Consider the following 18,171-nt stretch of genomic DNA (forward strand, 5'->3'; position numbering starts at 1 on the left):
TTATTTCCTGCAGAGCTCCTCCAGCATTTTGTGTGTGCTGCTTGAAAATCTTAATAACTTCTAATATTCTTCCTAAAGCTTGTTGTTTAGAATTGAACAATTGTTCAAATGCCTTTCTTTTGTCAGATAATTCTGTATCTCTAGAAGCCTTCCAAACATCTAATGAAAAAGGTCAAATTTCAGTCCAAAAGATGCCATCTAATAATTAATCATCTAAAACAAGAGAAAATCTGCAGATGCTGGAAATCTAAGCCACACACTTAAAATGCTGGAGGAACTCAGCAGGCCGTGCAGCATCTATGGAAAAATGTAAAGTCTAAGTTTCAGGCCAAAACCCTTTGGCAAAATGTAATCATCCAACTCCAGTTTTACTCCATGTATTCTAATTGGCTGAAAACATTTAACAGTTTGTCTTGACATCTCTTACTGTATTAACTTTGAGTGAATCACAGCTTAACACCTGAATCATTTTATACAATTTAACTGCTCAAATCGCTACCGAACATTCCGTAGTCCTTTATTTCTAAATTACATATTAATCAACTTACCTGTAGTCCATGAAGCATTTGTTGAGTTCTCTTATTCCACCGCCTTTCTTCCTGATCCTGTTCACCTCCAACCGTTTCCTCTTCCTGAGAGCAAAACAGTTTTATGACTTAGCGATTACATTTTAAGTATGGAAGAAGAAACATCAATAACCCAAGCTTCATCCAAAAGGCCTTAATAAAGACTTTCATTAAATAATAACACTATCAAGTATTCAAGTCGCCTAAATATATGAATTATGAATTGCTCAACAGATTTTCAAAGATAAACGATTTGCAGATTTACTTTGGGTTATGGCCAAGTTTTGTTTTAACCAAGCTACAACTTTCATCATTAATTTTTATATTTGCACAGACAGATCAGCAAACCAGTTCATATCATTCTGTTTGAACTCTTCATAGAACTTTCCATAATTTATTATTCGCCTCCATTAAAATAAAATGAAGATCACTTTGTTGATCAAATCTATGTCCTTTTTCATTACATTATTACCCCTGTGGTAAGAAATTTTGATAGTGAAAACTAATGGAAAAAGCAGAATAAATCCTCAAATCCAGCGTCTTATTGCTCCCAATCGTAGTTCATTATTTCTGCCAACTTGAAAGCTCCCAAATGAATCTTTGAAATGGTCAATCAATACTTCCAGATATACTGGAGACATTTTAATTGAGTTTTGTTAAGAGTAAGCTTTGGGGAAGATAAATAAGGAACTGCATCTGATTTTGTCTCCTCCCACACTACTGTTTTCTTTCCCCAAGATAGCAAAATGTCTTTGGACCATAGTCTCACTTAAGCAACCAATCTCAGTATCTGACAAACAGGGTTACTATAGGTGAACTGAATCAACTCCCACTTGATATTATGTGCTCACTGATTAACGTGAGCCTCAGGAGTTTGTTTTTAAATCTTTGATACAAGGATGCTCAGAAGAATTATACCGAGATCAGCAAGCTCAAATAGCCCGAGGAAAAGGAGATTCCTTAGCTTTGTACCCTACCATTTAACCTTAAAATGTTTGAAGCACTGAGATGTGTTATTCTAGCAACTTCCCGCTTTCACATAAAGTATGTTACAATATTTGTGGGAAAAAGTAATGTATAATTTTCGATGGTCTAATTTTGAAGAGATGGACCAACAGCCGGCTTCACTCTTGTACAAGTCTGTGACATATAGCCCATATATTTATCACTATACAAAAGATCTGCTTCAGGATTTAAATCATTCGCTTCAGGGAAAAAAAAGTGTGAAAAGATGATTTTCCTGTGGCTTAGAAGCAAATAGCTGACCCACCTCCTCCTCTTCCTCTTCATCTTTTTCTTTTTTCTCTGGCAGAACTGCAAGTTCTGGGACAAGGTCAGTGATGTGCAATTGTTCCTCCGGAGGAAGCTCTACAGCTGGAATCTGCAGTTCCTGTTCTTGTTGCTGTGGCTGTTGTTGCTCTTCTTGCTGCAGAGAGGTTCATAACCACCATTAGAAATGGGAAACACAAATCTCCAAAAGCAATGTCACATGACACTAAGTTATATTGAACTAAATCATAAGCTGTTTGACTTCAAACTGTACACTAATTTTTCAATATAACTTTTTAAAATTATACTTATTAACACTGATAATGAGCAAAAATACTTTATTTAAAAAAACATTTTAAATGTGTACACTTACTGGTAATGGAGGCTCAGGTTCCATTTCCTTTGATTTACGCTTGGCAATTCTCTGTGGTGGTGGCATGATTGACTCATCTAATGCAGTCCTACTGCTCTCTAATATAGATTCTTGCAGGCGACTGGGCTCTTCCAAGATGGGTTCATCTAGATTCCAAAAAACACTAAATACTTTAACATACTTATTTTGCCAGACAAATTCAATTCCATGTTGTAGCTGTCTTCTTAAAGCATTGACAGTATATAAAAGTATAAATTGAAACATGGTGACAATGCTGTATTAAGTACGATAGTAGCAAGGAACTCAACTTTAAGCCATCAAAAATCATCTGAGATCATGGAAAGGATATCAATCATGGTTATTGTGCAGATCCTGACTTTGCCATTAGCAGGAGCACAATTAATTTATTCACTGCCTCATTTCTTCAAGGGATTTACCTAAACCTGGACTGAAAACTGAATTCTTTTAAAAGTATTCGCCCCTGGTGAAACAGGATTTTTTGATACTAAATCCCAGCATCCAAAAGACAAATTATAAATTTTGCACTACCTACAGAGGAGATTTACCAGGATGCTGCCTGGTTTAGAGAGTATGCATTATGATCAGAGATTAAGGGAGCTAGTTCTTTACTCTTTGGAGAGAAGGAGGAAGAGAGGAGAAATGATAGAGATATACAAGATATTAAGAGGAATTGATAGAGTGGACAGCCAGCACCTCTTCCCCAGGGGCACCACTGCTCAAGACAAGAGGACATGGCTTTAAGGTAAGGGGTGGAAAGTTCAAGGGGGATAATAGAGGAAGGTTTTTTACTCAGAGAGTGGTTGGTGTGTGGAATACACTGCCTGAGTCAGTGGTGGAGGCAGATATACTAGTGAAATTTAAGAGACTACTAGACAGGTATATGGAGGAATTTAAGGTGAGGGGTTATATGGGAGGCAGGGTTTATGGGTCGGCACAAGATAGTGGGCAGAAGGACCTGTACTGTGCTGTACTATTCTATGTTCTATTAAAATATGAATACAACGGGCAAATAAAACTCCAAAAGGACAAAATTTGTAATATTCTTAGTACTAGATGGGCATCACGGACAAGACTACTTATCGCCTTGTACATGCTCCAACATTTAAGAAAATTAACCTCATAAATTGCTGATTACTTTTACCCAGTGTCCTCAAATGTATATCTGTTAACAAAAAAAAATTCAAACTGAGCTAGTATTAATTATCATTTGAAAATAGATCATTCTGTAGTTACTGCAGTCGAATTTACCTTTCTTGAAAGTGGTCGAGATTAAGCTATGACTAAATTACATTTATAATACTGAATACTGGCAGATTACCGTAAACAATTGAGAGAGAGAGATATAGATGATTTTTGGGAAATTATGCAATTGAATTAGAGATACCCAATCTCTCGAAGAGTAGCAACAATTCCTACCAATTACATCACGCTGCTGCTGTTGTTGTGGCTGCTGCTCTTCCCTTGGCACCTCTGGATTTTCAATCTCTTTCAGGAACTGCTCCAAATTGTCTGCCTCACCTCCCTTTCTCTTTTTTCTCAGCTCATCTGGTACAATTGGAGTGAGGCAACGTGTGAACAGCTAAGCAGAAATGAAGAGGATTATAAGTAACACGATAAACAACAAATAATCTCAAAAGGCACGAAGTCATACAACCACCATACCTTGTATTATCAAATATAAACACAAAACTGTATAAAATTAGATTGCCTGCTAACCAAAGTAATTTAGTGGTAGAAACTAGTGTTGCAGTCCCAATGTGAATTATATTAAATAATCAAAATATAGTATAAAAATTCAACTTTAGAAATTGAACATCAACATCAATATCTCTAACCTGGTAATTTCTCACCCCTTCATTCTGGTTTCCCTCTCACCCCTTCAATTCTCCTCAGCTGCCTATCACCTCCCCCTGGTGCCCATCCACCTCCATTTCTCCCAGGGTCCACTCTCCCCAATCAAGATTCCTTCACCTTTTGCCCTTTTACCTATCCCCTCCACCTCCCCAAGCTTCTTACTTCAATTCCCACCTCTTCACCCACCTACCTTCCCCCTCACCTGGCTTCACCTATCACCTTCTATCTTGTACTCCTTCCCCCATCTCCCTGCCACCTTCTTATTCCATTTTCTTCCCCCATCCCCCTAGAAAGTCCTGATTTGCACTCTCAGCCCAAAACATCAACTCTTTATTCCTTTCCATAGATCATGCAGAGTTTCTCCGGTATCTTGTATGTGTTACTCTGGATTTCCAGCAACTGCAGAATCTCATGTTCATAACTTTAGAGATAATTTTAAATAAAGTTTTTAATCTGGTTTTAAAAAAAGGGGGCAGGGTGGAGACACATCTCGACCTCCTTCTCGCCACTTGCCTACAGGTAACCCATGGGAGCAGGTGGTGGTGCATATCGCAATTCCTGGTTAAACGACCACTGATGCCAGGCAGACAGCTTCTGAAGGATATTGATAATGGATGTGATCACCCGTTTTGCAAAGACACTGGCAAGAACAAGGTGATAGCAAACAACTTCTGAAGAAATACAATCATGATCATGGAAAGCCCATGATCGCCCACATCACAATGATGATATTGATGGGGGGGATCACTAATTATTATAAACATGCTAGATCACAGACAGAACATGAATATTTACACCACTACTTACTTTCAACAATCTGTTATTCCAGAGGGGTTGAGCTGGAAGCGAGAATAACTTCTCCACACCACCTGTCTCTTTCCACATCATAAGTTTTTTGGTTGGTGGTGCAAGATCCAACGTTGTTACAATGTCAGAGTAATCACTTAGTTGTGCCCGAATAGTTTTACTGTCCAGTTCCTTAACACTGTCTACAATCAGCTTCCTCTTCCTCTTGGCTTTTGTTTCCTTAACTGAAATAAATCACCCCAAATTTATCAATTTATTTAAAATACTTAGCAATTGAGAAAACTACATATATATTTTGTTTGTGTAAGTAACCAGAGCCATTCTCTTACAGCCAGAATAAAAAAAGGAGGGTATGCAAGGGAACTCAGGCTGGGGAACTGAATATACTCAGAATGCAAGACGTTGAAGAAAAATTCTGAGTAAATTTATATATCAATGTATGCATATGTCACCATACACTACCTTGAAAATCACTCTTGCAGGCGTTCATAAAAGAATTAATACAACAGAAACAATGAAAAGCTACAAACAATCCGCAAAAGACAAACTGCGCAATTTTCTTTAAAAAGTAATAAATAATACTGAGAACATGAGATGTAGAGCCCTTGAAAGTGAGTCCATAGGTTGTGGAATCAGTTTAAAGCTTAGATGAGTAAAGTTATCCACGGTCATTTTTGGAGCCTAATTGTTAAAGGGTAATAACTGTTCCAGAACCTGGTGGTATGGGACCCAAGTTTCCAGTAGGTCCTTCCCAATGGCAGGAGTGAGAAGAAAACATGACCTAGACGGTGGGGGTCCTTGATGATGCTTTTGCACAGCAGTGTCCATGTAAATGTGCTCAATGGTCAGGAGGGCTTTGCCTGTGATGAACTGGGCTATGTCCACCGCTTTCAGATAGTTTTCCATTCACGGCCACTGATGCTTCCATACTAGGTCATGATAAGATTGAAAAATGGCATAGCATAGATCTGATAATAAATACTGGCATCAGGACAGTAGCAAGAAAGACTAATATGTAAATCACTTTGGGTGACAAAAACACAGAAAAGAAACCCTTGCCAAGTGTAGTCATTGACCATTCAAACAGCAGCCATGCCGTTAAGCAAACTATCATGAAATAATGAGCACCTATAACTAATCCAATGTGACAATCATATGTGACTTAAGAGTTCTTAAAGACTTGGTGAAGGTAACCTTGGAGAAGAAAGGAAGAACACATTCAAGAGCTTGACTGGCAAGCTAAATGAAACATCTGCCTGTGAGTTCCGGCCTGCTTTATACACGAGTTTGTAAAGTCCTCATTTCGATATTTGATCATGGCTCCGAAGTAAAACTCAAAAAAAGCTTACCAGTTATATCAATTGGTTCCAATGCAAATGCTTCCTCTTCATTTGGTACCAATGTTGTCTGATCAGTCATGGTTGGAAGAGGTTCAACAGGATCATCAGAGTCTGGACTGTCAGGCCCGCCGACTGTTTTAAAGTAAATTTGAGATGTTATTTTACCATCCATAAATGTAATGCTCATAGAACTTTGATACAAAGCAACTCAAATTCAGTTTATGCATCCTACAAGGATTACAGGAGTTTCAAATACTCACTGGACATGACATCATCTTCATCATCATTATGGACAGGTTCTTCCGGCATCAGTACTCCACCATCTGTTAACACTGGTGGATCATCAAAGATACCACCATCATTGTGACTTAAAAGTTTATCATCTGGAAAGTAAAATGTTTTTGTTAAATATTTATGAAAATAAGCAGAAAGAGCTACAGTATTGACACTATTCTAAGCTAACACAGCAGCAAAGTTTGGAGATTCACAAATTATCTTTTAAGGTGTAAAGATAAGTTGTTAGTTAAAAAGGCACATTGGACCATCTTGGCCTTAAGGCACAAAAACAAGGAAGTTATATGAAGACTTATAGATTATTTGAAATGCTATAAATCGTTTCCTTGAAACTTTAGGGAAGAAATCAAGGGCTCAGGCAATATTTATTAGAAATAAACCACAAGAAGGTGTAGTTATGTGTTACTACCTTATGAGAAATTAAGGCCAAGAGACTTACTAACTGAACACCTTAATGAAAGGATTGAGTAAATATGGAGAAACAGATTTGCCTAGTTAGAGGAGCAGTAATGAAAAGGAAAAAAATTATATTTGTTTCTATATTTAACATGCCATTCATATGTGAAAATTCTGATAAGAAGCCATACTGTTTAAGAAAATTCAAGTATACACACAAAAGCTCTATAAGGTGAAATTCTAAATAAACAGAAGATTTTTTTTGAAAACACTTGACAGCACTCACATTTTAATTACTTTACTGCTCTAGAATTGTGTGTAGTAAGTAAAACATACCAAGAATTCCACCATCAATACCATCCCCAAATCCATCATTTTTGAGGGGATCATCATACGCCAGATGGTTACTTTTCTCAGCCAGCTGAGATGTGGTGTTCTGTACTGGCTCCAACAACAGATTGGAATCACTAGTGCTTCCCATTATATCTTCTTCAAATGTGCTTCCTTCTCGCATAATCTCTCGGTCATCTACTCCAAAGTCACCTTTAAATAAGACATAAATTCCACATCAGCAACAAATTGTGTTATCCACCAGATGTCAAGCATATTAAAACAAAACTTTTGTTAAGCAGAAATGGTTCTGATGCTACATTTTGACTTTGTTCAATTTTTAATGTTGTAATAATGCAAGAATTAAACAGAGTGCCATACATAGTTCCAGCAACAGGCAGTGCCATTCCTAAGCCCATTCCTAAGAACTGTCCATTTCCAGATTCGCTTGTTTTAATTATTGCCCATAATCAAACTAATGGAATATCTAATGTATCCAGTCATTAATGATTACCATGAAACATTATTACCATATTAAGATGCTTTGAGAATGTATGGGAGAACTTGCATAAAATCAATTTCATAAACTGGGAAGCCAATGTACATTATATAATACTCAGAAGTATTTATATAGTGGATTTCAGCTAACATGGGCAACCTCTTTTTTGGAAGAACTCTTACAGATCAGAAAGTAATCGAGAAAATAGCCAAGCTTCCCTTCATTTATTTGGGACACTATGTCGCTTAATTGGGACAGGAGACTCTTGCTGAACAGGTTCGAGAGCATGCACTGTGTGGCCTCGCCCATCCCTAGGTGCCCTTGTCCTTACATGGGAAGCAGGGTTTAAGGGTCAGCACAACATTGTGGGCCGAACGGCTTGTACTGTTCTATGTTCTAAATGGCCCATTAAGTATGCTCCACCATTCCATCATGGCTGATTTATTTTCCAACTCAACCCCATTCTTTTCCCCGTAACCTTTGATGCCCTTACTACTTCCACTTTAAATATACCTGATAACTTGGACTCCACAACTATTTATGGCAATGAATTCCAGAGACTTGTCGCCCTATGGCTAAAGAAATCCCCCCTCATCTCTATTCTAAAGGGACATCGCTCTTTTCTGAGGTCGTGCCTTCCTAGGTTCCCCAACTACAGGGAATTTATCTTCACATCCACTATCTAGGCCTTTGAAAATTCAATCGGTTTCAATGAGATCCCTCCTCATTCTTCTAACTGCACAAAGTACAGGCCCAGAGCCATCAAATGCTCCTCATACATTAACCCTTTCTTTCCAAGGATCATTTTCATAAAACAATACCAGCGCATCATTCCTCAAAACAGCTCACAAAATTAGATATGGAGCCCAAAACAGAAGATACTGAATTAACGCAAACACAAGAAAATCTACAGATGCTGGAAATTTAAGCAACACACACACACACACACGGCCTGCTGCGTTCCACCAGCATTTTGTGAATACTGAATTAAATAAAGTTTTACTGAAAAAACTGTCTGGTTGGGACCAAGAGAAGGAATCTGGAAGAGGCAATGGATATGGGTAACATAAGGAAGCGAGGGTAGATTGCGATTAGCTAAAGAATTTCTAGCTCAGCCGTTTTGTTTTAACCCATTCATTTGTTTGGATATGGGCATTACTGCTAAGCCCAGAATTTACTGCATACCCCAGCAGAATGGAGATACATCTCTATTCAAGGCGTTAGGCACTACTCCCCTCCACTAGCCTGCATGTAACCCTTGGGCAAGGTGTAGCATCTGTTTAGCCTCCCAATCAGGGTCATGTGAAACCCAGGGAGCAGGTGTTGAACAGTCAGATGAGCAGCTGGTACATATTACAAGTCCTGGTTATGCAACCACAGATGTCAGGCAGACAGTCTCTGAAGAGTACTGATAATGGGTGGGGTCACTCATCTTGTAAAAATAACTTTGCCATATCAAATTTGTTCAGGCCTTTTAACATTCGGAATGTTTCTATGAGATTCCCCCCTCATTCTCCTGAACTCCAGGGAATACAGCCCAAGAGCTGCCAGACATAGAAACATAGAAAATAGGTGCAGGAGTAGGCCATTCAGCCCTTCGAGCCTGCACTGCCATTCAGTATGATCATGGCTGATCATCCAACTCAGAACCCTATACATGCCTTCTCTCCATACCCCGATCCCTTTAGCCACAAGAGCCATATCTAACTCCCTCTTAAATATAGCCAATGAACTGGCCTCAACTGTTTCCTGTGGCAGAGAATTCCAGATTCACCACTCTCTGTGTGAAGAAGTTTTTCCTCATCTCGGTCCTAAAAGGCTTCCCCTTTATCATTAAACTGTGACCCCTCGTTCTGGACTTCCCCAACATCGGGAACAATCTTCCTGCATCTAGCCTGTCCAACCCCTTTAGAATTTGATACGTTTCAATAAGATCTCCCCTCAATCTTCTAAATTCCAGCGAGTATAAGCCTACTCGATCCAGTCTTTCATCATATGTAAGTCCTGCCATCCCAGGAATCAATCTGGTGAAACTTCTTTGTACTCTCTCTATGGTAAGAATGTCTTTCCTCAGATTAGGGGACCAAAACTGCACACAATACTCCAGGTATGGTCTCACCAAGGCCTTGTACAACTGCAGTAGTACCTCCCTGCTCCTGTACTCGAATCCTCTTGCTATGAATGCCAGCATACCATTCGCCTTTTTCACTGCCTGCTGTACCTGCATGCCCACTTTCAATGACTGGTATATAATGACACCCGGGTCTCGTTGCACCTCCCCTTTTCCTAATCGGCCACCATTCAGATAATAATCTGTTTTCCTGTTCTTGCCACCAAAGTGGATAACATCACATTTATCCACATTAAATTGCATCTGCCATGAATTTGCCCACTCACCTAACCTATCCAAGTCATCCTGCATCCTCTTAGCATCCTCCTCACAGCTAACAGACGTTCCTCATATGGTATACCCTTTCATTCCTGGAATTATTCGTGCATCTTCTCTGAACCCTCTCCAATGTCAGTATATCCTTTCTAAAATATGGGGCCCAAAACTGCACACAATACTCCGTGTTGTCTCACGAGTGCCTTATAGAGCCTCAACATCACAGCCCTGCTCTTATATTCTATACCTCTAGAAATAATGCCAACATTGCATTTGCCTTCTTCACCAATGACTCAACCTGGAGGTTAACCCTTTAGGGTATCTTGCACAAGGAGTTCCAAGTCCCTTTGCATCTCTGCATTTTGAATTCTCTCTCCCATCTAAATAATAGTCTCCCCATTTACTTCTTCCACCAAAGTGCATGACCATACCAGGACTTAGACTCAGTGACCATGAAGGAGCAAAGGATAACAAATCAGTATAGTGTGCAACTTGAGCACCTGGAGTTCCTGACATTCCCATAAGACTAACGCCCATGTCAAGTTTTTAAATGTTTCCTGGACGAATTAGCTCCAATCAGTGGAGAATCACTCACTTCCTCCCTCTATGGTTAATCTGGTTGAATGTGCAGTCAAAGATGACTCCCAATGATGGCAGACTAATAGATGGCAATGCCTCTGAATGTCACGGCTAGTGGTTTGTCTCTCTCTCTCTCTCTCTGTTGGAGTGGTCACTGCCTGACACTTCTATAGTGCAAACATGACTTGCCATTCTCATCTCATGCCTGAGTGCTGTCTTGCTGCATGCAGATATGCTGAGAAGTTGCAAACACAATTGAACAATGTGCAATCTCAAGCAAACATCCCCACTTCCATGGTTATGAAACAGCTGAAGTCAGCTGGGTCTAAGATACTGCACTAAATGCATCTGCAATTCTGTCCTGGGGATGAGATGATTGACCTATACTTTATCAAATGCTGGCAGTCATTTTAACCTCACTGCTGGAATTCAGCACTGATCCATGTTTGTAAAAGACAATGAAGGCTGAAGATGATCAATTCAGGCAAAACTGGGCACCAATGAGCAAGTTAGTGGTAAGTGCCATTTGACTGTATTGCAACAACACCTTCCACTACATTGTGAGTAGCATGGTGGTTAGCACATTGCTTTACAGTACCAGCAACCTGAATTGAATTCCTGCCCAGCTGTAAGGAGTTTGTACGTTCTCCCCATGACTGCACGGGTCTCCTCCCACATTCCACAAACGTACCAATTGGTAAATTAATTGGTCATTGTAACTGTGATTAGGCGACGGTTAAATTGGGAGTTGCTGAGTGGTGTGGCTCAAAGGGCCGGAAAGGCCTACATGCTGCATCTCAATAAATAAATAAATAGCCAAGCTTTTACTTGCAAACAACAGGAATTCTGCAGATGCTGGAAATTCAAGCAACACACATCAAAGTTGCTGGTGAACGCAGCAGGCCAGGCAGCATCTCTAGGAAGTTCAAATCTCTTACTAACTCTTCCTTCAGTTAGTCCTGATGAAGGGTCTCAGCCTGAAACGTCGACGGTACCTCTTCCTAGAAATGCTGCCTGGCCTGCTGCGTTCACCAGCAACTTTGATGTGTGAGGCTTTTATTTGCCTTGTTTTTCGCAAATAGGATACACTGTGTAGAAGCAAGGGTTGTAGCTGCACGGCTAGAGGTTGCTGGCTTTGGAGTACAACTGTTCAGAATTGTGACAATGAACTCTGCTTTTTACGGCTGTAGGGAGTTCTACAATAATGGCGTTTTTAACTGCATCAAGATCTCAAGAATAATCAACAAGCACTTTTGTTTAGTTATTGTAGACTTCCTGTGCCATCAAGCGGCACATTGCAACAACCTCATTTTAATTTTAGCCAGAATTGCTCAGCTCCAGGCTTCATCACCTCTTATAAACATGGATTAGAGCTGACTTCCAAACAGCAACAGAGACAATGTCATCAGACCTTCTTGTTTATATTATGAAGGCTTCTACCTAACTTTAAAAGAGCTGCCTTACCCACAGTGGTTTGGAACATAGAATTCTGAAATTGTAATGTTTCACCTTTTTTTTAAACATAGTGAAAAATCACCGACATTTTGTGGATAATTTATTTCAGTAAAAAACCTAACAATCTTTTCAATGTTACATAGGAACATAGTAAACCTGCAGCACATTACAGGCTCTTCAGCCCCAAATGCTGTGTCAAACATGTAACTGACAGTAGGCTGAAAATATTATTATTAAGATGCAAAAATGAGTGGGATGAAGAACAGGCATTAAAGCCTTAGCCATAGACAACGCAGTTCTGTGTGACAGATATAATCACTCGACCAATCTACTCACTAAGTAAGCACTCACAAGAGCACTCTTAACACAATGTAATATTTTCCAAAATGGCAATTACAAATTTAAAAACCTTGTAGTATTTAGAAAATAATTACTTACTGGCAACTGTAATTACTTGGTTCACGACTGAAATCACCTTGTGGTACATTAAGGAAGCAACCAATGAACAGCAGAAAAACTGATGGCTCTTCTTAGCTATCACTCAACAATTTTACTTAGCTGTTAAAGTAAAACATAGTACACAACTGCAGAAATGCTAGGGACAAAATTTCTAAGTGACCAAATTAAAGCATATGCACGAGTTTTGTCCGAGTTTTACAAACATTTCTGGTGTAATAATGATAAAGTTCAGTTCTTACCAAAGTCATTATCCTGAATTAAAGTGATGTTACCAACTTCCTCTCTCATTGTGATTTCTTCCACTCTACTCTGGTTCAGGGTAAACTGCTGAGCCACATCAATATCACTAGAAAATAGATCATGTTCATTTACCTCAGAGAAAACACAGAGTGAAAAAATATCAACTAGATAGGAGTCATAGAGAACATCGAGTCAAGCCCTTTGCCCATCCAGTCTGTGTTGAACTGTTATTCTGCCTGTCCTATCGACCTGCACCTCATGAATACCCCTCTCAGGAATGTACTTATCCAAATTTCTCCCGAATGTTGAGATGGCAAACAAATGCCTATAGGATTTACAAAAATCAGGTTTCAAATATTACAATTAATATGTTTTCTCATAACTCTGGAAAAGCAATTGCCGAATTTACACATCATTATCCCCCAAGGTACTACGACATTCAGGTTTGGTAACTGTACCAGAACAGTAAGCAATAAATCAAAATACAGACAAAATCTGTTAATCCAGTATGCTTGGGATTTTGGTGACTCTGAGATATTGAGAGATCTCATTCTCTTAATATACAAACACAGCTGTAATTCATTTTTTCATAAAAGACGTTATGTAGTAAAATTATCCAGCAAAGCCAGTGGTTCAGGAAACAGGACCAGACAAGTTTTCCTGGTGTGACTACTAGATAGCTGTTTTTTTAGGATCTCTGAATTTATGATTGGGAACAAAGTACAAAAACAATTTTTTTTCTTTGCAGAATTTTCTGTTATTTGGACAAAAATTTTTGAGAGTGTTCAGTGGATAATTTTAGTTTTTTAAATTATGTTGCACATGGTATGCAACTTAATTATTGCTTCAACTTTAAAGTCCTCCAATTTTTGTATTAAAAAAATTGAAATCTGGGAGCTTCTCTACTGAACAACTTTATATTGTCACTTTAGGACTGCAAAAACATGAACACAATCTGTAAATTTGACACTAAAACACACTTGATCTTTGATATGCAATTATACCACATTATATCCTAATTTTTCGTTACTGAAATATGCAATTGTCTTAACAAAACTAAGTTTTCATCTTCATTCAAAAAAAAATGAGCTTAAATTTATTTTCAGTGCAAAGCAATTATTTTAAAATACATACTCAAAATGAGATAATCATTCTGGAGTAACACGGCTTCCTTTGGTAGGCAGATGTTTAAAATCAATTGGAAGGAAAAGCACTACAATTTCAACAGTATCTGCATCTGCATGTCCCACAGTTAAATAAAATAGAAGAAAACTATTAAGTGTTTTCTTCCTAACGGCTAAATAACTCCTTATACAAGGGAATAATGTCAAAAGAGGTATATGCTAAACAGCCCTTTGGGCCTGCACATTCAGCACAGTGTAATAGTTCCCATCTCTTCACATCCCTATTCATCTGGCATTAATACATCTACCTCCACCTGAATATGTTCAATGACTTGGGCTTCACTGCCTTTTCTAGTAGATAATCTTACAGGTTCACCACTCTCTGGATGAAGCAATTTCACCTGATCTGAGATCTAAATGCCATACCCTCTATTGAGGGCATGACCCCTGGTCTGGACACTCCAAGTAAACGATAGCGAGAGGATTGCGAATGGTATGCTGGCATTTATAGCGAGAGGATTCGAGTACAGGAGCAGGGAGGTACTACTGCAGTTGTACAAGGCCTTGGTGAGACCACACCTGGAGTATTGTGTGCAGTTTTGGTCCCCTAATCTGAGGAAAGACATCCTTGCCATAGAGGGAGTACAAAGAAGGTTCACCAGATTGATTCCTGGGATGGCAGGACTTTCATATGAAGAAAGACTGGATGAACTGGGCTTGTACTCGTTGGAATTTAGAAGATTGAGGGGGGATCTGATTGAAACATATAAGATCCTAAAGGGATTGGACAGGCTAGATGCAGAAAGATTGTTCCCGATGTTGGGGAAGTCCAGAACGAGGGGCCACAGTTTGAGGATAGAGGGGAAGCCTTTTAGGACCGAGATTAGGAAAAACTTCTTCACACAGAGAGTGGTGAATCTGTGGAATTCTCTGCCACAGGAAACAGTTGAGGCCAGTTCATTGGCTATATTTAAGAGGGAGTTAGATATGGCCCTTGTGGCTACGGGGGTCAGGGGGTATGGAGGGAAGGCTGGGGCGGGGTTCTGAGTTGGAGGATCAGCCATGATCATAATAAATGGCGGTGCAGGCTCGAAGGGCCGAATGGCCTACTCCTGGACCTATTTTCTATGTTTCTAAACATTTGTTGCACAATCTCACTTGACACTGAAGATGATCATTACCAAATCTGTAATGCCAGGTTTTCCTACAGTCTGTTGTGATGCTCATTATCAAGGTTTAGCTTCTTGGCAAGATATTGGAGGACAATCAAGAAACTGGAAACAATAGCATTAACAAATGAGAGTAAAAATTAACAATGCTGAGGTTGTGAACAGTAAGCATCACAAATAGTCCATCTTGAAACCATGACTAAGAAAGCTCACTACTCCTCTACTTCCTCAAGAAGTTAAAGAAACTTGGCATGTTCCCTTTGATCCTCACCAATTTTTAATCGATGCACCATAGAAAGGATCCAATCTGGACAAATCACTGTTTGGTATCGCAACTACTCTGCATGTGACCACAAGAAACTGTAGAGTTGTGGATGCAGCTCAGCATATCACAGAAATCAAGTCTTACTTCCATGAATTGTGGTTATACTTCACACTGCCTCAGTACCAAAGTTTTAAGTAGACAATAATCATGATCAAAGCACAAGGCCGACCCACTTCAAACAATCTCTTCTTTCCCCTACTCCCATCAGGTAAAAGATACAAAAGCCCAAAAACACATACTACCAGGCTCAAGAACAGCTTCTATCCTGCTGTTACAAGACTATTTAGAAAATAAGACCATATTTAATGAGTGCCGCGTACAATAAGATGGACTCTTGACCTTATAATCTATCGTGTAATGACCTTGTACATTATTGTCTACCTGCACTGCACTTTCTCTGGAACTGCAACACTTTATTCTGCACTCTTGTTTTACCTTGTACAACCTCAATGCACTGTGTAATAAATTCAACTCAGTACACAGAGACTTTATAAAACCTACAACACAATACAGGCCTTTCGGCCCACAAAACTGTGCCAAACATGGCTTTACCTTAGAAATTACCTAGGGTTACCTATAGCCCTTTATTTTTCTGAGCTCCATGTACCTGTCCAGGAGTCTCTTAAAAGACTCTATCGTATCTGTCTCCACCACTGTCTCTGGCAGCCCATTCCACGCACTCACTACTCTCTGCGTAAAAAACTTACCCCTGACATATCCTCTGTACCTACTTCCAAGCACCTTAAAACTGTGCCTCTTGTGTTAGCCATTTCAGGCCTGGGAAAAAGCCTCTGACGATATACACGATCAATGTCTCTCATCTTATATACCTCATCTTCCGTCGCTCCAAGGAAAAAAAGGCTGGGTTCACTCAACCTATTCTCATAAGGCATGCTCCCCAATCCAGGCAACATCCTTGTAAGTCTCCTCTGCACCCTTTCTATGGTTTCCACATCCTTCCTATAGTGAGGTCACCAAAACTGAGCACAGTACTCCAAGTGGGGTCTGACCAGGGTCCTATATAGCTGTAACATTACCTCTTGACTCTTAAACTCAATCCCATGGTTGATGAAGGCCAATGCACCATATGCCTTCTTAACCACAGAATCAACCTGCGTAGCAGCTTTGAGTGTCCTATGGACTCGGACCCCAAGATCCCTCCGATCCTCCACACTGCCAAGACTCATACCATTAATTCTATATTCTGCCATCATATTTGACCTACCAAAATGAACCACCTCACACTCAGCTGGGTTGAACTCCGTCTGCCACTTCTCAGCTCAGTTTTGCATCCTTTCAATGTCCCGCTGTAACCTCTGATAGCCCTCCATACTATCCACAACACCCCCAACCTTTGTGTCATCAGCAAATTTACTAAGCCATCCCTCCACTTCCTCATCCCAGTAATTTATAAAAAATCATGAAGAGTAGGGGTCCCAGAACAGATCCGAGGCACACCACTGGTGACCGACCTCCATGCAGAATATGACCCGTCTACAACCACTCTTTGCCTTCTGTGGGCAAGCCAGTTCTGGATCCATAAAGCAATGTCCCCTTGGATCCCATGCCTCCTTACTTTCTCAATAAGCCTTGCATGGAGTACCGTGTCAAATCCCTTGCTGAAATCCATATACACTACATCTACTGCTCTACCTTCAATGTGTTTAGTCACAACCTCAAAAAATTCAATTAGGCTCGTAAGGCACGACTTGCCTTTCACAAAGCCATGCAGACTATTCCTAATCATATTATGCCTCTCCAAATGTTCATAAATCCTGCTCTCAGGATCTTCTCTATCAACTTACCAACCACTGAAGTAAGACTTACTGGTCGATGTGACAATAATAAATTTATTGACAAATTTAAAAATAATTAGAAATAGAGGTTTGAGTTGCAGACCTCAGAAAAAAATTTCACTTCAATTACTAAATTATGCATTTTGAAAATTTGAAATTGATTATGATTTGTAAATTTTGTCAGATCCTCAAAATGACCAATGAGTTCGTGCTATCAGACACTTGGGTATAGTTTCAATATCCTATTGCAAGAACAGTTGGTTGGATATTTCTCAATTCACCTTCTCTGCTTAAAATGACAAGTGGGGCATGATATCATTTATAGCTTTTCCATTTCACTTTCCTTCAAGTGAATTCAAAATACAGGTTGAGCACCCCCTATCCACAATGCTTTGCGGGGGGGGGGCGGGAAGCAAAAGTGTTACAAATTTCAGGAACCTTTTCTTATTTTGGAATATTTGCACCCATATAACGAGCTAGCTTGGGGATGGGATGCAAGCCTAAACACAAAATTCATTTACAATACATTTTCAGCTTATACATATATCCTGAATAATATTTTTAATAATTTTGCATGTGTATACTGAACTATCAGAAAAGTAAGCTTTCTACCTCAGATGCACAGGTGGAGAAATCAGTTACTGTTTGTGATCACTATCACCCCTGACTGAATTCATGTGCAGTGCAGTCTTTGTCTTACACTTGTTCATCACACACGTACTGATGCAGCTGTTCAGCCTATTATATCTTCATCTGCAACAATCTTGGCAAACCCAATGAGTTTCTCTGCTGTGTCATGATCAGCAGATGCTTTATCACAAATCTTTCAAAAAATTTTCTTAAATTTCTGCAACCAGCCTGTTGAATATTCACAATTGCCTTCAATTTT

At 39.4% G+C, this 18,171-nt stretch overlaps 1 protein-coding gene across 1 annotated transcript in view; it reads right to left on the reverse strand.

Moving 5' to 3' along the window:
- The window catches only part of rad21b (RAD21 cohesin complex component b), a 60,583-nt gene that overhangs the window by 5,521 nt on the left and 36,891 nt on the right, over positions 1-18,171 (reverse strand). Inside the window, exons 5-13 of the mRNA XM_063066187.1 lie at positions 12,868-12,974; positions 7,257-7,463; positions 6,491-6,613; positions 6,240-6,362; positions 4,891-5,114; positions 3,646-3,808; positions 2,209-2,354; positions 1,837-1,992; positions 549-632 (exon numbers count right to left, since the gene is read on the reverse strand). Of these exons, the coding sequence (XP_062922257.1) occupies positions 549-632; positions 1,837-1,992; positions 2,209-2,354; positions 3,646-3,808; positions 4,891-5,114; positions 6,240-6,362; positions 6,491-6,613; positions 7,257-7,463; positions 12,868-12,974 (1,333 nt within the window). The remainder of the gene's footprint in view (positions 1-548; positions 633-1,836; positions 1,993-2,208; positions 2,355-3,645; positions 3,809-4,890; positions 5,115-6,239; positions 6,363-6,490; positions 6,614-7,256; positions 7,464-12,867; positions 12,975-18,171) is intronic.

Source organism: Mobula hypostoma, chromosome 1 (genome assembly GCF_963921235.1).
Source record: "Mobula hypostoma chromosome 1, sMobHyp1.1, whole genome shotgun sequence".
Classification (NCBI taxonomy): domain Eukaryota; kingdom Metazoa; phylum Chordata; class Chondrichthyes; order Myliobatiformes; family Myliobatidae; genus Mobula; species Mobula hypostoma.